At 43.1% G+C, this 25,920-nt stretch overlaps 1 protein-coding gene across 8 annotated transcripts in view; it reads right to left on the bottom strand.

Moving 5' to 3' along the window:
* ST7 (suppression of tumorigenicity 7) overlaps window positions 1-25,920 on the bottom strand; it is a 259,694-nt gene that overhangs the window by 2,376 nt on the left and 231,398 nt on the right. For 4 of the 8 annotated variants that reach the window (XM_079931456.1, XM_079931457.1, XM_079931461.1 and 1 more), the window contains 3 exons: window positions 22,078-22,228; window positions 12,501-12,593; window positions 9,810-9,949 (listed from right to left, as the gene is read on the bottom strand). In XM_079931456.1, coding sequence (XP_079787582.1) covers window positions 9,810-9,949; window positions 12,501-12,593; window positions 22,078-22,228 — 384 coding nt within the window. Of the gene's footprint in view, window positions 1-1,863; window positions 2,197-8,565; window positions 8,994-9,809; window positions 9,950-12,500; window positions 12,594-22,077; window positions 22,229-25,920 lie in introns of those variants that run through there. The other 4 variants (XM_079931459.1, XM_079931463.1, XM_079931458.1 and 1 more) reach the window with 2 other exon arrangements.

Here is a 25,920-nt window from a genome sequence, read left to right as displayed (position 1 = left end):
TTGACCCACCTCCTAGAGAAATGGAAATGAAAACAAAACTAAACAAATGGGACCTAATGAAACTTAAAAGCTTTTGCACAGTAAAGGAAACCATAACTAGACAAAAAGACAACCCTCAGAATGGGAGAAAATATTTGCAAATGAAGCAACTGACAAAGAATTAATCTCCAAAATTTACAAGCAGCTCATGCAGCGCAATATCAAAAAAAACAAACAACCCAATCCAAAAATGGGCAGAAGACCTAAATAGACATTTCTCCAAAGAAGATATACAGATTGCCAACAAACACATTAAAAAATGCTCAACATCACTAATCATTAGAGAAATGCAAATCAGAACTACAATGAGGTATCAGCTCACACCAGTCAGAATGGCCATCATCAAAAAATCTACACACAATAAATGCTGGAGAGGGTGTGGAGAAAAGGGAACCCTCTTGCATGGTTGGTGGGAATGTAAGTTGATACAGCCACTATGGAGAACCGTATGGAGGTTCCTTAAAAACTAAAAATAGAACTACCATACGACCCAGCAATCCCACTACTGGGCATAGACCCTGAGAAAACCATAATTCAAAGAGTCAGGTACAACAATGTTCATTGCAACTCTATTTACAATAGCCAGGACATGGAAGCAACCTAAGTGTCCACTGACAGATGGATGGATAAAGAAGACGTGGCACATATACACAGTGGAATATTACTCAACCATAAAAAGAAATGAAATTGAGTTATTTGTAGTGAGATGGATGGACCTAGAGTCTGTCATACAGAGTGAAGTACGTCAGAAAGAGAAAAACAAATACCGTATGCTAACACATAATATATGGAATCTAAAAAAAAAAACAAAAAAAATGGTTATGAAAGAACCTAGGGACAGGACAGGAATAAAGACACAGATGTAGAGAATGGACTTGAGGACATGGGGTGGGGGGAAGGGTAAGTTGGGACAAAGAGAGAGAGTGGCATGGACTAATATATACTACCAAATGTAAATTAGATAGCTAGTGGGAAGCAGCCGCATAGCACAGGGAGATCAGCTCCGTGCTTTGTGACCACCTAGAGGGGTGGGATAGGGAGGGTGGGAGGGAGACGCAGGAGGGAGGAGATATAGGGATATATGTATATGTATAGCTGATTCACTTTGTTATAAAGCAGAAACTAACACACCATTGTAAAGCAATTATAATCCAATAAAGATGTTAAAGAAAGAAAAAAAAAAGAGATGCTTGGCAGGTGTGACTCATGTAGAAGGCTTTCAAAGATGGTGAAGACAAACGACCACTATGGTTCAGATCATGGAAACACTCAGAGAACGCTCACACGCAAGCATCAAGAATGAAAACATGATAAAAAAAAATGACCCTTATGAGAAAACATTTAAAAAATGGCAATGTTGAAAGTGGTCAGGTCCTACGATAGACTATTGGCTCTGTAGCTCTCATCAGAACTTTTTTTCTCACGGCAAGTTTTCAGAAAGCAGAAGTAAAATGATTCCTAGAACCACAGTGCTGAGTTCTATTCCGTGAGCAGAGTCTCTGAATTGGAACAACCTGGGATGGCACATACATTTCGTTTCATTCATGCTTCCTGTCATTCATGCTGGAAATTTCTTTTGTGCATTTAGCCTATGAGGACATACAGTTTGGGGCTGAAAAAGATGGTACTTTTTAGCCAAAGAGAGTCTGTTTTCTAAGCCACCAACCGTAGGGGTGCCGAGGGCCTGGTGAAAGGAGTTCCATTAGCATAGAAAACCATTGTGTTGCACTGAGCAGATCTGGGGCCTTAGTTAATTAAATGTAACCTGTAGGTTTATTTGGACACCAACAGTTTTAGGGCTGGAAGACACAACTGGTTGCTGCAATACACAAAAGTTTATTTTTTCTTTTCTGAAAGCAAAATATAATAGAACTGAACATCAATGAATTTTGTACAACAAAAACAGCTTTTAATATGGAACAGAGAGTCCATGAAGGTTTTAAAATCTCGGAATGGCTTCCCTTTTTCAAAGTCATGCTTTCTTGCAGTCCACGAGGAGTTGGCACGAAGAGATGGTGGCAGCCCACTGGGTGAGGTGAGTGGAAGGACGGGTGGGCTTCCCTAGATCCTAGTCAGCTGGTGCCAAAGACTGGATGGGAGGATGCTTTCCACTTTCTCCATGACAAAGTTTAAGGGGGCAAACAAAGTGCTGAGGAACTGCGAACAAACGAGAAAAGCGCAGAAGTCAGGAGAAATCTTGTTCAAGACATCAAAACGAACCTCTCCAACTCATGCTTTCATCTTATGTCTCTGCATTATAAAAAGCTTCCAAAGGCTAAGATTTCATATTTATGTTTGTAGGAAACATTGGTTGATGAACAAACCTACATTCCAGCTTCTGCACCCGCCCCCCTGGCTCTGATGGATGAGGGGGAGAAGTGTTGGCTGACAGGCCCTTCACTCCTCTGACAGCTGCCCACAGTTCTGAGGCCTTCCAACCAGCCTTCAGGATCTGAGGGCTGCCCATGGAGATGACCAGTGCCGTCAAAAGGGACTGACAGATGGGTGGCAAGTGAGCAGAAGAGTTAAAAAAATGGTGACAACTTCTCCACCTGCTTGCCTAGTTATAGAACTTTAAGTGGAAAAGGCAACAACAGAAAAAAAAAAGTCCAGTTTGTCGTATGGTTGTGAATTGCTTTGGGATCCTATTGTCTCCCAAACACCTGCAGCCCATGTTCTTTTCTGAACTACCTGCTTAGTGATGAGCATCATGGGAGCCTTGGGGAGGGCAGCAAGCTGGCCAGTCCATGGACGACACGTCCTTGTGGAAAAGGTGCTGCTCTGAGGAGAGCTTTGGGATCTCTTTCGTTTGGTTACTGAATTCCTTTCTGTTTTTCATGTAGAGAATAATGCTTATTATCTGTGCCTTTTAGGAAAGTCAGGCGCCTTGCCTGAGACTCATTTAACATAATCTCAAGTCTGTTCTGATTATGTTCTCGTGAAGACTCAGCCTCCCTCCACAAGCCATCAGCATCTGGCAGAAGAGGTGCCCTAACCCAATCAGGCACAAGACGGGTGTTTGGATGGGTTTCCTTGCTCTCTGTTCAGAACCAAGGTATCGTCTCGCTAGGGTTCAATGTCTGGTTCTTGTACTGTGGAGTCCTTTGTCCCAATCCCTTGCCCATAGCACAGCACAGTCTACACCACCAAGAATTTCCCACAGGAGTCTGCTGTAGGACGTGAGTACATACGCAGAGGGGGAACATGGTCTGAGGCCAGACAAATTAGTAGACCTGAATGTAGTGAAGAAACAGTCTCCTCTACTGGTCACATGTTCTATGGATTGCGGGTCCTCAAGAAGGGGTATGGTAGGCAAGTTTCCCAAATTTACATGACCTCAGAATCTGTCCTTCTTCTTCTTCTTCTTCTTTTTTTTTTAAAGAACCAGTAGAATGCAAACTGGGAAGGCCTGTACCACATTATGGCAGGACCATCAAGTGCGAGATTTGTGTAACGAAAACTCGAGAGAGTATAAAGTTCGGAACCCTTCTCTGTACTGCATCTTTTACATCAATTGAATATATTTACTCAGTAAGGCACTTAGGTACTGGGTGAGATATAAAAGCGTCTAGGACAAAAGTCCCACTGTCAGGAAGCTCAAAGCCTAGGGGTTGGGGAAGGGAGCCACTAAGACCTGTACCCAGCAAAGTAACAATACCGGGTAGACCACGACAGAGTAGAAGATAGACGCACAAACAAAGCACCAGGAAGGTTCGGGAAAGGGAGAGAATCCATTTTGTCAAAAGGAACAGGAAAAACTGAAAATGAGGTGACTGAAATAGTCCCCAGTGGATGGCTGGGGTATGAAAAGACAGAGATGGGGTAAGAATGGTAAGGAAAGACATGTGAGCAGGTGGGCCTTCCAGGCTCAATAAACAGCTGGAACAGAGAGGGGAAAGCAGCTGGTATGACTAGAAGAGATGGAGGTAGAGTTCAAAAGCAACTAGCATAACTCTGGGGAGGGCCTTGAGTGCCAGGCTGTTAAGGAACTTGCAGTTAAGAAAAAGGCAGCCACGTTAGTACTTGAGTGAAGGTAGGATGGCTCTTTCCTCAAGTGGGTGTTAGATACAGGACAATGCCTGGCAACCTTCTGAGATTATCCTTGGTTGGGTGCACAGTACCACATGGGATGCTCACCCTACTTAATGGACTGCCTGTCCTTTTCAGTTTAGAGCTGGATGCGGTTGGAAGGCATTGTGGGAGATACTAGGTCCAGGAATGAGTAATTACTGCCCGAGCTGCCCCGAAAGAGTTTGTAAAATCCTAGTTCTGAGAGGATGACATGGAACAAGTCTACTGATTGTATCAGACCGACATGGTAACACTGTAGAATTAAAACTATTTACACATAACATTTATCCATTTGTTTGTAATCAGAGATTGTCAAGGCTCCATAGCACACGGCATTTGCCTGTAATGCTCAGCTCCATTAAGAGGAGCTAGGTGCCAAAGCAGTCTGGATGAACCGAGGATGCTGATGGGCAGGAAGATGAGGCCCACTGAACAAGGTGATTTTGCTGGTGAGGTTATCATATCCTGCAAACCTAATCCCAAACAGATTTATAACCCCTGAAGTTGTGACTGAGGTGGGAACAAGTGATGCATTAGCGTGAGCCAGTGTGGTCAGATGACAGGAATCGCTCAAAGTCTACACCCTGGGCGACTTCATACACTAAACGGGGGGACACCAGGGAGCCTCAGCTTGGGTAGCAGAATGAATGGAGATGTTACAAAGCTGGTTCAAAATAAAGGCCCGTCTGTTTGCTTAGTTTTGGTCACTGACCTGACTTGGATAAAAAGCGTAAAAGGGAGGCCTCTGGAAATTAAGTGGCAGGCCTCGCCCAGTTTGTGGTCTGTAAATGCCCCTCTTTCCACCCTGCGCAGCAAGATGCAGTGAGCCCTGGCCCCCCGGACACACCTGTACTTCTCGACCAGGTTCCACAAGAGAATTAACTCCTAATACCTCCCATGTATGTGATCATTTACTGCTCTCCCTCATATCTAGAATGTTCTATCCTTGGGACAATCGAGAAGAGAATGCCTTGAACGCTTTCCTAGAGATCCTAATTCTCTCGCAGCACCCCAGTTGCGATGAGCACCCTTTGTTGCTAGGTTACCTTCCTCCTTAGCAGCGCTCTCCGAGACCTCCTCCCCAACCCTCGCCCACAAAGAAGAAGCAGCAAAATGTAACGGGGTGCCTGGAACCGTTAAGCCCTTTTCATTTAGTAACCAAAGGTCAGCGGCTTTCATCAGGAGGTATTAAACAAAAAAAGTTAGGTGGAACATCCTTTGTTTACTTAGGATGCTTCTTCGCACGTTTGAATATCAGTCAACACTTTTTGGGCGAAGACTCAACCAATGCACACAGAGAAACAACAGTTTCACTTAGGGACTTGGGAAATTTTATTGCCTGAAAAGTGAAGTCTGAATGAGCAACACCAGGCAACCCTGGAACAGCTCATCTGTCTCAATGTCCAAAACTTCTGTCCTGGGGGCAGACACACACGGTCCAAAATGCACCATAATTCAATCAGTGTCTTGTGGTGAGAAAAAGCAACTGAACTAATAAAAAAGAGAGAGCAACACTTCAGTCGCCTGATCCTCCTTTTCCCCGAAACACCGTTATTTAGAAGAAGGTCATGGCTCGCAACGTGCTTCGTTAACGCTTGAAACGCCTCTGCTTATCTGAATAAGTTCCAGGTGCCCTACTGCAATCAGACAATTGACATTTCACTGTAATCAATATCAGACTTCAAAGAGGTCAGGGCGCATAAGTTGAAGACAAGAGTCAGAAGTCAGGGGGCTGGATCTCAGGGAAGGAGAGAGACCAGAGGAGGAAAGACAGGGCCCTTCAAACAGAAGAGGTCAGCAGGCTGACCTTCCCACATTCTGTGAGGGGCTGGGTTTGGAATGATCACTTATTTATATGAGCAACCTTATCTTGGTAACCAAACATTCTAGGAAGAGTTAGTCCTAAGTCATTGAGGTAGATTAGATTAGGCGGAGAGAGTTGAAGCCTCTCATTTTACTATTTTCCAGTGGCTCACACTTGGCTGCGGGCTTCCTTACTGGCTGCATATCAACATGTAAACACACTGGAGAGTTCCCAAGCTGCACGCAGCCTGGCGGGTGGCAGTGCAATCTCTCTCCATCTACTGAGTCATTATCCCAGGGACATTATCTCAGGCGAGGTCTGAGAAAATCATTTTCACAAGCTGCAAATGGTTGCAGGCAGCCTATAGGGCAGCTGTGATAACCTGTGGGGGGCTTCACGAGGGGCCTGATGAAGTGACAAGAGTGAAAATGTGGAGAAGACTCCGGAGCAGTGGGGGGAAGGAGGAGGGAGATGGGGCTTGTCTCCTTCAGGCCATCCATCTTCCTTCCCCATGAAATCTCTCCAGACGTTTTAGTACTGCTAAACCTTAATGAAGGGCAAGATGAATGTGATCCTCCAGACAGAGGTTTAAAAGCAAATTTATCTAAACTACTTTTGAAAACTACGAGTAGCTGACCAAACTACCACACCTTGGTAGAGTATAAAATACGAGGACCATAAAGGTAAATTTATATATTATTTAATCATCTGGTCCTTGACTCAAAAACAAAGCTTTGGGAACATTAAATGAGGAGAGTGGCCCTTGGTCTAATATCCATAACGAACACATCTCTGTGATATTCTGGAGGCTACACAGCCTTACCTAGAGGACACCCAGCCGTATTCTATGTACTACCCTCCATTCCTCCCAGCCCTCTCCCTGGGCGACGCAGTTTCAGGCAGTTACTTTATTCAGTACAGGGGCTCTCAGCCCTGGCTGCACACCCAAATCACTAGGGGGGCATCTGAAAACTCAGATGCCCGGGCTGCATCCCAGACCAACTAAGTCAGAGTCCCCAGGATTGGGAGATCAGGCACCTGTAATTTTTAAGCTCCCTAGATGATTTCAAGGAGCAGCCGGGGTGAAACTGCTGGTTCCTAGAAACCTGTCACCTCAACAGCTCTGACGTCGCACCATGCACCTGCAAACGGCTGCTCAAAGGCTGGCTTTTTTGAGACCAGTGTTCTTTGAAGGAAATGGTCCTCAACCCCCATCCTTAGAATCGGTGGGGGGGCGGGGCTTGTTTAAAAACGCAGATTCCCGGGTGCTAACACTCAAGGCTCTGAACTTCCGGTGGTAGGGCCAGGTGAATGTTGTGCACACTAGGGGCTGAGAATCACTGTCCTGATCCTGAATTCCCACCAAGAGCTGCTTGTTAGTTCAATGAAGAATGACATTGACTAATGTTGTAAATGTATTCTTATTTTAAATTTTACTACATGACACTCTAATCTATTCAGACTTTTGGTAACTGCTTTAACTCAAAGGTTGGCTTGGGAATAGAAGCAAATAATGAATAGCATAGGCCCATAAACTAGGGAGCATCTAAGGAGGCAGCTTGGGTGATACTGGGTTCAGGAATCATATCATGTACAGAAGACTTAAGGAAATTGGAGACATTCTGCCTGAAGAAAAGAGAAGGTAGTAAGTTAGAGGTGAGAGGTGGCCATGAATATATTAGTTGCCTCAAGAAATTGCAAGAGGAAGTAGAGTTGTTCATTATAGTTTTGGAGAGTAGAATAGGAAATAAGTGGAAATTAAAGGAAGGCAGATTTTATCAGTATCAAGAAGAGTTCTGAGTGATCCAGTACGGAAATGGGCTTCCATGTTGAACAGGTGAACACTCCAGCGCTAAAAGTATTCCAGATGAGTCTAAATGACCTTCATCAAGTTACTGTTGAAGGCAGTTTAAGGTCCCTTTCAACTCTGTCTGTGATCATAATTATAAAAGAAGAGAAGAAATGCTAAGCTGTATCTAATTTTTTACACTGATTCTTTCTGCAGAAACCACTACCATTTATTTATTTAATAATCATTTATTGAAAACCTACTATGTGCAAGGCACTGTGCAAAGCTTTGGGGATACAGAGATGAGGAAGACACAGTCCTGCTCGCAAAGAGCTCACATTCTACAAGGGGGTCAGACAAGTTTTTAACAATTATAATACAGTACAATAAACGTAATATAGGTATTCATGGAATACTGTGGGAGCTGAGAGGAGAAACATCTAACTCAGCTTGGGAGAAACTTAGAAAGGAAGCTGAGTATAAAAGAATGAAGAGGCGTTAGTAGACTGTACAAGTGCTGATGATAATGGGGAAGGGCATTCCATGCAGAGCAAACAGTACGTGCAAAGGCACCGAGGCTCACAAAAGCACCTGGGAATGGTGAGCAATTCACTGTGGCCCAAGACCAGTGTCTGTGCAAGAGTTGGGAGAGAGATGAGGCTGAAGAGGAAAGCAAGGGCCAGATCATAAAGGACCCTGTATGCCATGCTAAAGATCTGGGACTTTATCCTGATGCTGGTGGGAAACTACTGAAGAAATTCAAGCAGGGAAGTGACATGCTCAGACTTGCAATTTAGAAAGATCATTCTTTTGTCAGTATGAAAGAAATACTGGCAGAGGATAAGACTGGAAGCAAGGAGACCAGTTAAGACTCTTGCAGGTGTCCAGGCAAGAAATCACAAAGATCCAAACTAAGAGACAGCCATGGGAGAAGAAGGAAGGGAAGAAGAGGTGAATTACATTTACCGAATGCCTAGTGGCTCAGGAGGTTAGAGCCGACAGACTGTGAAAGCCAAGACAGACAGGATATAAGGAGTGAGAGAGGGAAGAGTTTGGGAGGGCTGCTGAGTTTCTGGCTTGAGTAACTGGGTGGATATCAGTGCCACTGGCGGAGATCAGGAATACAGGAGAAGGAGCAGTTGTGGTGGTGGGGGAAGAAGGGTGATGAGTTCAGTTTTGAAAATGATGAGATTGAGGTGCCGGTGGGATTTCCAGTTCATCTTCAACACGCATGAAAATACTCTTGCAATTCCAGTCCCTGAACTCTGCCGAGCAGAAAATGTCAATCATCTGGAAAGGGATTAAATCAACCCAGCCAAGTTAGAAATCATCCTTGCTGACTCCACTCGCCTTGAAATCAGAATGGAGTTCCAGGGAAACAATCGATATTCTTTTCCTGATTCCTTCTGTTTGAAACTCCTTTGTGGCAAAATCAGTAAACTTATCCTCACTGCATGTGCAAGCTGAAATGGTCACTTTTCATCAAGGAAACAATGGTTCTTGGTTGTCAATGCAGATGGCTTTTCTTATTAAAGCTCTTCTCCATAACCCTCTTTAAAGACCCTTAATGGATTTCCATACTTCTAAATATCATATTTGTATATTTCTTAATACTACCCACCCTTCACACCCTCTCAGTTCATTCCCCAAACAAGCCATTTAATTTGTAGACATTAAAACGTTTTAAATTTAAATCATCTTTGAAAATGTAAATTCTATCTTTCTTGAAGGAAAGACCTACAATATCTAAAGATTAGAAATGATGTCATTCAATTTATACAAAACTGAAAAATCTCCCAAGTATTTTTCATTTGCTAGGATTCCCTTAATTCTTTAATTCTTTTAGACCTCATGCATTATTTTAGGGGAACTGCTGAGAATTTTTGTGTCTGTGAAATAGGCAAGGCATGCAGTAACAAACAAGCTACACTTTCTCATTCTGACCCTCAATCCTTGATCTCACTGATGATAATGAAAATTGAACAGTATGCAAAGGATCAATACAAGCATGTCCACTTCTACACAACGCTCCCCTCTTTCTCTTATGCTGCTTCTCTTGACTTGCCCTGCCCCTTGCCTGCGGCCTCCCCCTTGGCAAATACTCACAGCTTTCGCAAAGACCCCCATGAGTTCCGGGAACTGATGTGTCAGGAGGGCCAGCATGGCTGTGAAGGAACACAATCCAGCAGTGAAGAGGATAAAGAAGGGAAGCTCCTTTTTTGGGTAAACTGAGACTTCATGGAAAGCTGTGGAGAAGATCAAAAGGGAAGTGTTAGGGCTGCAGTAAAATGCATTCTCAGGGAATTTCTGTAGGTGGGACTGACTCTGCAGAGCTTTGGCTCAAGTCTGCTGGAAATGAAAAAGGTAGGGCCCTGGAACGAAGAAGAGCCCACATTTCAGCCAGCCTTTGGTGGCCTATCTGCTTCTCCCAAGTCCACGTTCAACCTTCAGAACTCTATCTAGGGCATGATAGGGCTAATTTGGGGATGTCACACACTCATGGGCAGGGACAGTAACACAATCTATGCCTAATATACAGTATTTCTTTTGCAAAAGCAAACACAAATAAAACAAAACTTTATTCAAATTATAAAACACATGTTCATTGAACAAAACCTGGAAAATCCAAAGTCAAGTATACTGAAAAAAAAATCCTCTCTCTAGGTTTTCACTTTTCCTGTAATTTTTAAATCATTGTGATAGGGTGATATTAGGGTATCTTGTATTTCCTGGTACAATCTAACTATGTCTAACTATGTCAGTGGAGGGTGCCACCCTGATAGAGAGACATCCAGCGAGGACCATCCATCCATCAAAAATGGGAGATTTTAGAGCCTTTCATAACTTTTAAATTTCGAGTGGTCCGCACAGACAGAAAAGCAACTGAGGCTGGCCCAGTGGAGGGGAGCCGTGAGGCTGTGTGTGAACTACACTGCCACTCAAACCAAAAGATTCGAGGGTCTCCATCTTCCTCAGGAAATCCAAGGTCTCAAGCCTTTCCTCGACCTTTCAGCTCTAAGCAGTAGTCCACTCTGCTGAAACTGAGGGTGTAGAGGGCCAAGGAGGGACAAAGCACAAACGAGCACATGCACCTGAATCCAGGGATGTCAACCTGCTAGGATTCTTCATGGGTGGACGTGTGCTCGGGACCACCGTGGACGCTACACCACTCACGTGCAGCACGCAGGTAACATGTAAAGCCACCTACCCCCATCCCATCCTCACCCTCAGCACCCAATGATTTTGAGGGGAGATCAGACTTGAACCACTGCATTCAAATAAATAAACGTGATAGTTTATTTATAGATAGAAAAATAGTTTTCTCTTCCAGGACTGTAAAGATTATTCCTAGACAGTTTCTTTTAAGAACTGTAATCTTGTTCTAATAGTGAATCTATCCCCATGGAAACATGATTGGACTCAATTAAAACATTTTAAAAGTGTACTTTTCAGAAAACTGCCTTTCTTACCAGAAACCGTAAATGTTAACAAGGATCTCCCTGAAGGGGGAGTCAAAAGGTAAAGCATGGGCCCATCACAGGGATTTCTGAAATCAAATCTAATGCAGAGCGAGGCACCCGATGCTTTTGCACAATAAACTCAGATGGTGAGGAACCACACCCCTCTGAGGTCTCCCAGCTCCCAAGGTAACATGTCTCCCAGTGGGTCTGTCCTGCAAAGAAATGAGAGAGCTGCCTCCTGCTCTTTCAGCCTGAGACGGCAGCCTTGTTTTGCACCCACTACATTGGAGATTTACGACCAGCTCAAAAACGTGGGCATTAAACAATCTGCCAACACTCAGGGCTCCACAGTTATACTGGCCCTCCTGGCAAAGCATTTAAATATGTTACAGCTATGAGATGTGACGTAGCTGGAGCTGGTGCAGGGTGGTTGTGGCAGAAGAGAGGACGGGGAAGAGAGAGCAACCAAGATTTGGAGCGTATTATCTGAGGGAGGAAAGTATGTCCTAAGTCAGGGCCACATGAACAGCCTGGACATGCTCTTCATACACAGTATAATTTGATAATAACTATTTAGCCGGAATTGTCAAAACAATGTTGCATTACAGTAAACCAAATCATACTTTCCACGTGTGGTATGGGCCCCCCGACTGCTAGCTTGTAAGGCCCTCGAGGGCCGGGTTTGCCTGCCGCCTGCTATATACAGTGTTGAGGCTGCACGTGTGCCCTGCACACGTTACACCAGCTCACTGTGCGCCATCCGTGAGATGCCCACGGGAAATCCCGCCGGCGAAGAGCACCGCATCACCGCAGAGGGCAGCCCCACCCTGCCCACGACTCCGCCTCTGGCCACAATGCCAGCGTCCCCGTGCCACCCTCCCACCCATGGCTCATCTGCAGCTCCCTCTGAAGCCAGTGCCTCCCCTCCAGACTCCGGTCTGTGCAGACTGCCTCTGACCAGAGGGAGAGCCCAGGCTGAGCCCCGCACAGTGGATCAGCCCAGCAAGGGGCATCTGCCCCAAACTAGGGGTCTCTGCCCCAAACTAGGGGTCTCTGCGCTCTGACCAACCAGTACATGATGGCTCTTCATCTACATTTCAGACCTGGGCGGGTCTTTCCCTTTGATGAATCTGGAGAGACGTGGAGAAGCAGGAAGCCAAACCTACACACATAACTCACTTTAATGCTTATGCTATCAAATGAGGACAGGGTTTGGGAGAAGAGTAATAAAAGACAAGGAACATCATAAACATTTATCATTTCCACCTCTTCCCATCCCAGTCTTTGGCACACCACCCTCACCAGCCAAAGGGAGGATTATGGAGGGGAGACTCACATGGAAGCAGCTCACGATCTGCTGTTTCTGTACAGATGGGGTAAGGATAAAATAGATGCCCCTTTTCCAAGGGATAAGGGATCATCCGAAAAGCTGCAAAGGAGAGACAATACGTTAGAGGTACAATATTTGTCTCATAACTTCTCAAGTCCACAAAGAGACTTTTGAGCATTTTTATAATGGCTCACATTATAAAATTATAAAAAACATTAGGTCTCACACTGAACACTTCTACAAATAGCTCCCATAAAGGAGGCAAGACGTACCCAAACTCTGAGTCATGTGCTAGATAAGCTGTCAGAAATGCATTATGAGGTATGCCTCACACATTAACCTCACACTATATATTCTGGGAGAACCTCACAAAACTGAGTGGGGATGGGGGTGCAGAGGAGTAGGGAAAGCCAGCAATTCCAATGCCCAGGGTTTCCTCATCTACAAAATATTACGAAAACGTCGTAAGCACTCATTCAATATAGCTCACCTGATGGTAATAACGCAAACCTGGATTGAAATGCTTCCCCGAGAAGCAAACGTGGACTGACTTGTTGGATCGTGTCACAGATGCACAAATATGAAAGGCATTCTAGCATGTCTATTTAAAAAATATGTCTAGGTGGATTAGAATTCCAACCAAGATGGATGAAAACAAGAACCTAAAAATGCATGACTCGGGAGGTATTTCTAAACTTTATGAAACTTTTAAATCTTCAACATCATGTGGGGAAAAAATGGATCTGGAGAGATTGATTATCTGTATTTTGATGATATCAGGCCACGTAAGTTCTGGTTTCGTGGCATCAGATAACATTAGGTCTCACACTGAATTATGACTTTCCAATCAATCCATCCCTTCCCGTTATCACGTGTGTTACTCTCCCTGTTACGAGGTCATCAGCATGTTAGTCTCACTGTTTCTGTGAACAGTACTCGAGGTAATTTTTCTTCAACAGATGTCCGGTAACTACAGCATGCTGTAGCTATAAAATATAAAAACTAAACCCTACACTGGGAATGTCAGATTACAGTCCTTGCCTTCATGTGTGTCAAAAAGGGATGGTGGCAACACAGCAGCCTTTTCAGTCTTAAATGCTACAATTCAAGGACTCCTAGCTACATCCTCAGCTGTGCAATTACCTGAGCCTTCTCAAAATGCTGTCAATGTACATATTTATCTTTTGCATACTTATTTCAAACAGAAATCAGAAACAAAGAATGTTCTCCCTCACAAGAAATGACAAAGTTCCATTGTAACCAGCATCAGTGCACATATGGTATTTATTCTGGTGTCTGAATATTATTTAAAAGTAAAAACATTATGTATGTGATTCCAGCATTTGGAATGCAGTCAATCTACACCACAGTGGTATCACTCTGAGGTTACAGCACATTGCCACGGAGAATATAAATCACTATAAACGTGGGATTAGAGCAGAGCCAGTTGGCTGAGGTAAAAATGTTATCAATTTTCCTCTCATAACAGAAACCTCTTAAACAGAGATTAAAACATTAAAAACACCCCAGACTTTAACTCTTCTTAAAATGAAAGGCTCACCCTAGTTCAATCAGACCTTCTCTTTCATGCAAACCAAGATGACTTTTGCCCATTACAACAAGCAAGAGAGGAGTTCCCTGTACAGGTTGTTAACACACAAAGATTACTCAAAGGGACCAGCATCTCTCTCGGTAGAATTAGGCTTGCAAGAGAAGGGAAAAAATTACAAAACCGAAAAAATCCATTTAGTGCCTTTATAGGATACACTAAACTCTCTACTGGGAAGCAGTGCGTTTAAATTTAAACTGTAATATGGCAGGATTTTAATACTATTTCCCATGAATGATGGCTGCTATGAAAGCATCTCAAAAATGTAGAAAAACCTATGTGGAAGTTTTTTTTTTTTTTTGAAATCAAGATTCTCCATGTGCACTAGGGCTGCTGTAATTAAGAATCTGTTCAGGTTCATATGATATAAATAAACCCTGAGTTTTCAAAGTGGCTATAAATTTGAATGCTAAATTTTGTTCAAAATTGAAGTCAGTTTGCACTTCAGGGAGCAATTTTTTAACTGAAATATAGGAGTGCAAGATCTTGAGAGTGTTCACCCATAGACATCAAATGGTTGCTTGGTGTCTTTTCAGTCAGACGCCAAATAGTTTTTACTCCAGGACTTGGCATGCATACAAATTTTGTGCATCAAGTTAGTCTTTTCCTTCTTCTAATCAGTTCTGGTCTTTTTGGAGAGGGTGAAGGCACTGATTATATACGACTCAAGAAAGAATACACACACAAACACACACTTTCTGTACTGTCCTCTGCCCCCAACCCCTGGGATTGTAAAGACGCTTATGTGCTCTTAAAATTTCTCATTCTCATGTCAGTTGTCATTTACATCAAGTTCATAAAATAATATTAAGACTTTTGGCTTCACTAAACAAAAGCAAGCACAATTTCTGTTTGCAATTCTATCCTTGGTCCACCCTGCTGTGCGGGGCCCAGCAAAGTGTGCGATAAGCAGTGGGGGTCTGCAAAGAGTGGAGGAGGCACTGCACGAGCCGGGCCAGCTTCACCTCCCACCGCCTGGTCCCTTTCACTGCAAAGACACGACACTGCTCCACAAGAACCTCGTGGCTTGAGCCGAATGTCCAGAACTTTTGCAAGTGCAAACAGTAACACGCTGATTTCGCAGGGCAAGGAAGAATGGAAAAAAGGTCATTTGAACTATTTTTATGAATTTGATCTACTTCATGACTGACTAAAAACCTCCTAAAAAATCTCCGTCCGAAAAAACATACACTTCAGAGGAATTAAAAATGTACATGTATTTGGTTAAAAACGAAACCAAAAACCTGGACCACTCAGAGTTAATACACGGGACACAAGTGGCATTGTTGCATTTTCCTTTTGTGCCATCCCCTCCCCTACCTTGGTTTCTATTGTGCCTTTGTGGGAGAGGCAAAATGAAACTGGGAACTACTTAATGAACACAGCAGGCTCTCCACAATGACATGTGATGCGTTACACAGCTGCTTTCCACCCCTGCCCAGACACGTTTTCTAGGCACCAAGCCTAGCAGTGCTGTGCCAATCAGAGACTCGACCAATACTGGAGAAAGAATCAACAGAACCAAAGAATGAACAGAAGGATGGTTACATGAACAAATTAATTCCTGATTTCCCCAGTGACTTCTAATGTGCTCTCATCCTGTCCACAATGTAGACAAGGATAGAAGGTAATGTTTGATACTTTGTTTGTCTATGTTGCCTTTCAAAGAGGATCTCAGAGAACTTTATACAGACCCCTTGCAATAGCAAGAACTGAGTTTGAATCCCAGCTCTACATGGTCAAAATGTTGAGTGCCTTCCTCATGCAGCAGCGATAGAAAGGTGAGCCAAGTATGCACTGCCCCTGCACTGACGGAGCTGACCACCCAGGGTGGGAAACAGATGAGCCAATAATCAGGAAAACAAGAGTGAAAGTCCCCCTGTGATAGCCCATACCTAATGGGGGAGTGGTGGAGGTGACAGCTCAGGATGAGTCAAACTTGACCAGGCTGACAACTGTATGACTTTGGGTGGGTCATTAATCTGTGTCCAGTCTCTTCGGCCGTAAAAATGAGAACACCAAGGACCTCGAGAGGCTGTTAAAGGGACTAAGTGTGACAGCGGAGGTCAACGTGTCCACACATAGTGCCTGACTGCTCAATGAAAGTTAGTTTTCTCTTTACCGTGCCTTTCCACTAACCCCAAGTTCCTCCTTTCTCTAACAGGTCATACTCTAGCTTATAAGTGAAAATGCTGCTTGTTTGTGAACAATTAGAAGTGCAAACGATAGAACAGAAAACTTTCATCAAAATACACGTTTTACGTTCTCACTTTTGACTGTAATGTGGGCAACTGGCCATAAAGGCTCTTTGTCTTTTGTGAGACTTTGGGCACAATAAGGAAAATTCAGAAGTCAAAAGCTTGGGTTCTGATCCACGTTTTTTCACTATCTACTCATATGGCCTTGGGAAAACCACTTTCCTTTGGTTAGATTACATGATGCTCCATTCCAATTCTGAAGAAAACTTCTAGAGTTTTATAGCAGATTCACTAATTTGTTAGTGACCTGCAACACTCTATAACACTCTGTTCCTGCTTCCACTGCTTGTATCCACACTATATATTATACATGTGTGTGTATGTATCTGTGAGAATATGTGTATACACACACACACACACACACACACACACACACACACACACACACTAATGTTTCTCTCAAAGCGTTTCAGAGTCTGACTCATCTTGGTATCCCCAAAAGAATGCCTGGCACAAAGGAGTGACTCAATAAATGTTAATTGAATAAAGGAATGAATAAGTTAATGCACAATAGGGCAGAGACAGAATTTTTCCCTTTAAAAACCCCAGTGGATCCAAAGTACGGTCAGCGGCTCAAAACTGAATAACTGAAAGGAGCAAGCTTGGTCCTACTGGGCAGTAGGTGGGGAAGCGCTGAATAATATTTGGAGTCCGGCTACTAGTGTTAAGTTGGCTACGGCCAGGGACTTCAGCTGGCCATTGTTTTCTCCTAAATTATAAAATTTAGCCTTAGATCTATGGGGTGAGGGGTGGAAGAATTTCTCTTTAGCAGTCCCGAAGGTGCCAGGCTTTTGGAGGAAAGGTTTGGTTAGAGGAAATGCCCTAAGGACCACATCTTACAGCAAGTAGCATTTACCATCAGGTTCAAAGAGAATAAATTAGAATCAGAATCTCATCCTTTGCTTCAACAATGGACCATTTTCTCCTCTCAAAGGAAATACTTTGCCTAGTCCCCCTAAAAAACACCACCTTCAAATCTTATACATTATTTAGTGAATTCTTTGGAAAAAAAATCTCCAAAAAGAAAATAAAGAGTCTTACTTGATCAAGTGGAAAAAATGGAAACAAAGAAAAGCTAAGCGATTTACCCCATGGCACTCTAGCCTTCTGATATATAGAACCTGAAAATTAAACCTTAAAGTTCACAGCTGTGGTCAGCAGACTATTCTGCTTTACAAATAAATACAGCCAAAACAGAGCCCTGAAAAGATCAAGGTAGAAGGGAGATAAGGCCACATCAGTATTTAATACAGGTAAAATAGAAGATGTGCCATTTAAAATAGGGCCCCATAAGGCGCGATACCATTGTAAATAATACACAATTCCAACGAGATCCCTCATTCATATATGGCTTTTACATTCAACACACACTTGCAGTCGTGTGTGTGCACGTGTGTGAGCGTAACCAGAACCTACAGTGTTTAAAATAAATATAATTAAGATAATGTGACAGCTGTGTAATGAATTAAGAAACATGTTTTTAAACCTTATAAATTAAAACTTTCCCCATTTCTTCATTATCTTGATTTTGAGGAACATATTGTGTAATTTCAGGGGCTGGGACAGTGATGAATCAAATATTTTACAAACCTTTGAAATGCTGATGTATTTGTGGTTGAGGACTCTGTTTTTTTTTTAAACCACCATATGTTTCAAACCCAAACAATCTCTGCCATGCATCAGCTGGACTTTGGGGTTTTAACAAAAATGTGAGTTATTTCAGCCTGATTGGTGGGAAACTCACTTAATTCCACAAGATGACTAATGCTCCAACATAATAAACTCATTAAAAATCAAAGAAAAATATACCTCATCCCTACCCCTAACTAACACTTTTGACATAAGTCAGGCTTTTAAAATTTTTTCTAAAAGATAAACTGACTTTTTAAAAGAATACTCACTTTTAACATGGAACATGGTGAAATGAGGCACTGTTACCTTCCTCCCTGAATTATCTTTCTAATGAAAAGGGGAAACTGGAAGGGAGTTGGGGAATGGCCTTAAATTTCAGAATGAAGAAAGAAATGATTTAAAGGCAAAAACCTAGACCCTGAGGCTGGAGATGTCAAAATGCGGCACCCAGTGGTGAACTGGAGGAAGTGCAGCCTCCTGCGCTCAGGCACAGGCCGTCTACGGGAGCCCCACTGACCTCAGAGGGAGAGGGAGAGGTTCTGGTACTGTAGCCGCCCTGAGGGCAACTGCCCTGAAGCCCACCAATCTGGGATGGGGTGATGGCATTCAGTATCTTCAGCGCTTCACAGTTTTCAAAAAATGGGTAAGTTAATACCAGTTAATAGGTAGCTAAGTCAGAATTCTAATCCAAGCCCTTTTGATTTAAAATCCAGAGCCCTGATGCCTCCATTTAACTTAGAATGGACACAAATCTAGAAGTTTTGTCACCCAATTACACACAATTGTCTAAAGTTGGAGTGGTAATTCTTTCTTCTGAATTGCAAGACAGATTTATAGCTCTGTTTTTGAAAAAAGACCAAAACTGTTTGTAATGAAAGATTATTTTTCTAAGTACATGCATATACATATATGTACACATACACATATATACACATGCATATTTATGCCTGTAGAAAACATATATGCTTGTTGTAGAAAGTTTGAAAAATACAAATAGGAAGAAAAAACCAAATCACTTAACATCTACTTAAAGATGTATTTATTTCCAGTCTCTTACCTTTGTTTATATATAGAATGTATTTTTTTTATAGAATTGGGCTCATTCTATAGTTAAAATGTTTACGTCAATATTTAACAACAAAAATATAATTTTATATAGAATGATTAACTTTCAAAACACTAGAAAGGGCATAGGTATACCCCAGACTGTAAGCAGTGGTGTAAATTGATGGCTTCTAAACAAATGTTTCAGAGATGGCTGATCCTCTTATCCTTAATCAATTCAGGAAAGGCCTAAATAGCTGGTATTATAGGAAAGAGCAGTGAAGAAAAAGTGAACCTGCTCTGCCAACAGTGCTGGCAGGACGTTCAACAAGGTACTCACCTCAATGAACCTGTTCCTCTCTTGATCAACTAAGATGGCCACCTCTGTCCTGCCTAACTCAGAAATTTATCAGGAGTCCATGAAATGATGGCAATATAAACCCTCTGTGAATTACACTGTTACACAAACACTCTTCAAGGTTCTTGGGATCCTCCAAGGTAGTTAGCACCTGGTAAGCACTCTCATGGTTCTCTTTTCTTTCTAAAACTGAATGGTATGGCTCTCTTTTTGAAAACTGAACAGCAGCGTAACTTCCTGGTTCTTAATTATCTGTAAGGATCAGATGCTGAATTTATCTTTCCTATAGGCCCCTGACTACCTTGCCACACTGTTTTATGTCTAAAAACTCACCCCTACCTACTAGAGAACGGACTTGAGGATACGGGGAGGGGGAAGGGTAAGCTGGGACAAAGTGAGAGAGTGGCATGGACATACATACACTACCAAACGTAAAATAGATAGCTAGTGGGAAGCAGCCACATAGCACAGGGAGATCAGCTCGGTGCATTGTGACCACCTAGAGGGGTGGGATAGGGAGAGTGGGAGGAGGGAGATGCAAGAGGGAAGAGATATGGGGATATATGTATATGTATAACTGATTCACTTTGTTATAAAGCAGAAACTGACACACCATTGTAAAGCAATTATACTCTAATAAAGATGTTTAAAAAAACCAAACCAAATAAACAAACAAAAACAAAACAAAAAACTCACCCCTTCTTTTTATTCTAATAAAGAGGTAATTACATCCCCTCAGAGGTACTACACTGCTTGATGTGGGGTTCACTATGTCACTTCACATTTCTCACAATCTCACTGTCCTTCCCAGTTGTTCCAGAGCATCTCCCTATTGTTACATGATTATATGGGTAACTAATTTCCAAACAGAATTTCCTCATGGTTTTTTTTTAATAGTTATGCCATTCCTGACACTGTGTCTTCATCACTTCTGCCCACCCGCTTTTGACCTTTTCTATAGGACTGGTAACTTTCTTATCAATTAGATCCAATCAATAAGCTTCTATTACTATGTTTCCAAGGTACCGATCTATAAATACGTTCTTATTTGGTTAAGTCAGTTTGTCCATTTAATTTTACCACGACTAACACTAGGTGAGGCCTCTCATGTTTATTCTTGCTGGGCTTTTTCTGTCTCTTTCTCATGTTTAAATAAAAATTCCTTTTGTCTCATCTGGATAGAACACTTTAAATGCAACAAGAAGCCCAAGCCAGAGGGGACTGCATACATGTCCACACACACCCTGAGCAGAGTGTGCTGTCTTAACATATCCAAATAGCGGGACCAGGACACCTGGAATATGTTACCACACTTACAGAGTAGGGGTAGAAACATCGATCAAGTCGATATCCCTCAAGTTATAAATAGTAAATGATTTAACTTGACCCGCTATCAATTCTCTAAAGAAATGTTTTCAAAACAACTAAACAAAAAACTTTCAATCAACCTGAGTCCCCTGTCAAGTTACTTTTACTCCATCTCATTCGGCTGCCCCCCCTCCCTTCCTGCACCAGTTTAGATTCCTGCTGGGTTAGGGAAGGGCAGGAAAAGGGAAGAGCAGAAGATTAGCAAAATGAAAATGGAAGGAGCAAAGATAAACAGTGAAAGGGATTAAAAAGACATTCATTTGTGAGGCTGATCAGAGTAGGAGTGAACTCAGGAAAAATTATCTGAAGACTCTAATATTTCTTTTCCCCATGAGAGGGGGAAAAAAAACCCCCATGCTACATGTTGTGTTTGTTTTGCTTAAATTAATGATAACCGAGTGTCAATATATATGGGGTCCAATAATCCACAATCTTGAGCCTTTTTCCTTAATTTTCATTCTCCCCAACAGCCCCACCGCTCAGCATTTGTTCACAGTGTCCTTGCTTATAATACCGTCCCAGTTCTTCAAGGCTTGGTTCAAATCTCATATGACCCATAAGGTTAACCATGACTGCTCCACCCCATAGGCCTCTCCTGTCTGAAGAATCACTGGGCAGCTGTTACATGCTGCTGATGACTCCTCCCAACTGCATGAAATGCTTCTCCAGGGCAGGGAGCACGTCTCACCCACCGTTGGAGCCGCTTCTCCTTACACGGAATGACGGTGCCCAGCTCGTGCTCAGATCAGTTTATCCCCAAATCCATCTAGGCATTTATCCCTTAACGCACAATGCTACACCTGCCACCATACTGGAGTCCAGCGGCCACTGCTCTTGTTCTGAAGCAAGCGTAACCGCTGCTCGTTTGTGTTTGGCTAACCCAGCTCTCCTGGAGGATAACTGTGGCTCTTCAGCCAACCCTCCCAGAAAGGCCATCCAGAAGTGGTCATCAGAGCCCAGCACGAGGCCTGACCCCACGCCAAAGGTTCCCATGGTGCCGAGGGGCTGTCCAGGTCTCCAAAGAGGGTTTTCCAGCTGTAAAATGCTCCTCTGCCAGGATAGCCCAGACTCACCCCATCCACTGTATAAACTTGCCTTTTTGAGCTGCAGAGATGGGATCACCACAGTAACACCCGCCACCACTGGGAAACTAGAGAGCCTGAGTAATTAACCATCTCTTGGTGATGGAATATCACAGAGAAGGAGAGCTACAGATATGCAAATCTCCATCACTCACCGTGAACACTCAGGGTAAAAACAGTTTTAGCATCTTTTCATGCTTTAAAAACATTTCAAAGAAAGAAAATTACTTACTGCCTTCCCACGTACAATGCAGAAGATTCAAAGCCCCTTCTACCCTCTTCCAGTGTGCCAGATGAAAGAACGCATATGCTATTGCTTCACTGTCCCCTCTCTTCAGGATATGTTCTGGGGGCAGGATTAAGCTTTTCATTTCTAGTAGGTACTGAAATAAAAAAAGGCAGGAGACAGATGTGTTAATACACAGTAATTTGGAATTCAGAATGGAAAATGGAGAGGTTGATTTCCCTAAAGCCGCCGCTCTTAAGCATTTCATCAAACCTGCAACCTCATCACTACATTTGAAGGCAATTACTGAAACATCCAGCAATGCAAAGTTTGCTGGCAGGTAATTAGCCTTGTACTAGTTTCCTACAGTGAACATCAGAGGCTTTCAGGCTAAGATATTCTAATCAAAGAAATATATATATACATATACAGACTCAAACAGCAAAAAGGAAAATTTAGGAGACACAGTAAGTTGGTATAATCTTGTAACCAGAATGAAAATACATGAAACAAACACATGAAGGTTAAGAAGTTTCATATGACTAAACCAACCACACTGGAGAGACCTGGGGATGATTAGCACTGCCCGTTAGGTTTTCCTCACAGATCTATCAAGGAGAAGGCCCTAGTCCTGCAGAAAGGGTCACCCGTAGCTGCTCAGGTGCTGGAGGAAGAGGGGTGGCAGCCTGGGCACAGGAAGACCCAAGGGAGGGGAGCAGTACAGACCCCAAACCACACTGTTCTTTCGGCTCCTTTCCGAAACACTGCAGGGGTCTCAGGAGCGCAGGGTAAGAATGGATATTCTTCCTGGGGGCTCACAGCAGACTAAGTTTCCCTTTGTACTCTTTCGTGTTTACTATAGAATAGAAAGGGAAGCAAATTCAGGCCGGTATTTTATATTTGCAGATGCTCACTTGTCTTTGCCAGCTGGCGTTCCCCGAGCTCCACTCTTCACCACCTCCCCTCCGGATTCGTTCCCAACACACACACACACACACACACACACACACACACACACACACACACACGCCCCCACCACCACCAACCACTGTCACAACAACCCAGTCATCTCCTGTAAAATGGAGAATAGCAGACCACAGAGGTACGTGTTTCATGAAAACAGCACAAATACAGCGAAAGGAGGTGCTATGAGAAGAGCTGTCCAACAATTTTAAATTTATGAAAGAGGGGGAAGAGTGGAAGAATCCAGATCCACAGAATGGAGGTCACAAGACACCCATCAATGTTTCGCTCTCATCTTGCTGTGGGTTCATACACTGGGCACGTGGGGTGCAGTGGCCTTTAAGCTTCCTCTCCTGTTGGCATGCTTGGCATCGGGGCGCACCGCCCAGCAAGAGCCGGGTGGACACATTCCGGTCTCTTGGTTCAGCAAATGAAACTTTCCTTGCTCTGGGTCTGGTTATCTGAAGAAAGCTCCAAGCCTTAGGCCTCAAAGCAGGAAGAGCAGGAAATGAGAGCCCACCCCGAGAGCAGCGGAGAGCAGCGGAGAGCAGCCGTGCAGCCCTCACACTTGCGGAGCCGGTGGGCTTGAAGGCCCTCCTCGATAGTAAGACCTCTTCCCAGGCTGGTCCATGAAAGGTGTTCATCATTATTATTATTTTTTTGCAGTACGCGGGCCTCTCACTGCCATGGCCTCTCCCGTTGCGGAGCACAGGCTCCGGACGTGCAGGCTCAGCGGCCACGGCTCACGGGCCCAGCCGCTGGGCGGCATGTGGGATCCCCCCGGACCGAGGCACGAACCCATGTCCCTGCATCGGCAGGCGGACTCTCAACCACTGCGCCATCAGGGAAGCCCTGGTGTTCATTATTTTGATGGGAGGTCCTCAAGCACGAGTTCATGTGCTTTTTTGAATTCTACATGTTACTGCCTTCTTCCTTCATCTTGTTTTGAAACAGTGAATGACAAAAATCTTTTAGGAAAAATAATGATTTTGAATTACCTAGTAATCCAACTAGCACTGTATCTATTGATATAATAAATATATAAATATAAGGTAGAATTTTATGTTCAGAAATATATCGTCTCGTAATTTTACCTTAATAGAAGCCATTATGTCATGGCTTCTGCTACTGCCCATGATGATTTTAGAAGGCCCCAAGGGTCATAACTTGTAAAATGCTATGAACTCTATTAATTTTTTTAAATAATCATCAGGAGAACAAAGGAAAGGGAAAATTTCTTGCTTAATGAGTGCCCTAGAATAAGATTTTGACTTCTGAGTTTCTAATAATTATTTATAGCCTACCAAATAGTCAACTTTTTTAATGTATCTTTATTGGAGTATAATTGCTTTACAATGTTGTGTTAGTTTCTGCTATACAACAAAGTGAATCAGCTATACGTATACATATATCCCCATATTCCCGCCCTCTTGCGTCTCCCTCCCACCCTCCCCATCCCACCCCTCTAGGTGGTCACAACGCACCGAGCTGATCTCCCTGTGCTATGCGGCTGCTTCCCACTAGCTATCTATTTTACATTTGGTAGTGTATATAAGTCCATGCCACTCTCTCACTTTGTCCTAGCTTCCCCTTCCCCCGCTGTGTCCTCAAGCCCGTTCTCTTCACCTGTGTCTTTATTCCTGCCCTGCCAGTAGGTTCATCAGTACCGTTTTTTTTAGATTCCATATATGTGTGTTAGCATACAGTATTTGTTTTTCTCTTTCTGACTTACTTCACTCTGTATGACAGACTCTAGGTCCATCCACCTCATTACAAATAACTCAATTTCGTCCCTTTTTATGGCTAAGTACTATTCCGTTGTATACGTGTGCCACATCTTCTTTATCCATTCATCTGCCGATGGACACATAGGTTGCTTCCATGTCCTGGCTATTGTAAATAGAGCTGCAATGAACATTGTGGTACATGACTCTTTTTGAATTATGGTTTTCTCAGGGTATATGGCCAGTAGTGAGATTGCTGGGTTGTATGGTAGCTGTATTTTTAGTTTTTTAGGGAACCTCCATACTGTTCTCCATAGTGGCTGTATCAATTTACATTCCCACCAACAGTGCAAGAGGGTTCCCTTTTCTTCACGCCCTCAAAAATATGGAATGGTCCACGAATTTGCATGTCATCCTTGTGCAGGGGCCATGCTAATCTTCTCTGTATCATTCCAATTTTAGTATATGTGCTGCCAAGGCGAGCACACTGTTCCTTTTCATTTCTATGATTTAGGAAAGGCTTTCAAAGTCACATTTGTGAGAGAACTCTTCTCTTGGGCTAAGGAACATTCAGGAATAGGAGCACCTGAGAAGAAGTGGGCCCGGCAGCCACCCGCATGTGGGAAGAAGTCTAAACAAACTAGGAAGGGGTGTGGCAGAGGAAACTTGGGGAAAGAGGGAGGATTTTTAGAAAATTATCTACAAAGGGATATGTTAGATCTGTGTTGTCCAATACGGTAGCCTCTATTTAATGTGTGTCTATTTAAGTTTAAATCAATTAAAATCAAATAAAATTAAAAATTCAGTTCCTCAGTCCCACTAGTCGTATTTCAAGTCCTCGAGTGCTATATGGAGTTAATGACTACCCTACTGGACAATGCAGAGACATTTCTATGATCACAGAAGGTCCTAGTGGACAGCACTGCTTCAGACAATGGAAGTTTCTAACCCTGAAGTAACGGAAACAATTTTTAACATGAAAAAGTTTCACAGATGCCCATGATAGAAACTGTAAGTGTAGAATCTACTGATCAAAAATACACAGCATGGCAAATAGTTATACAATAAATAGTAATGATACAAGAATTCGTTCAAAAGTATTGTAGGCCACCAGGGCATCTACATATTTGGAAAGCAATAGTGCACATGTGTGTGAGACAGA

The sequence above is a fragment of the Stenella coeruleoalba genome (genome assembly GCF_951394435.1).
Source record: "Stenella coeruleoalba genome assembly, chromosome: 9".
Lineage (NCBI taxonomy): Eukaryota > Metazoa > Chordata > Mammalia > Artiodactyla > Delphinidae > Stenella > Stenella coeruleoalba.
Note: the sequence above shows the minus strand (reverse complement) of the source record. Positions and strands in the feature narration are given on the sequence as shown.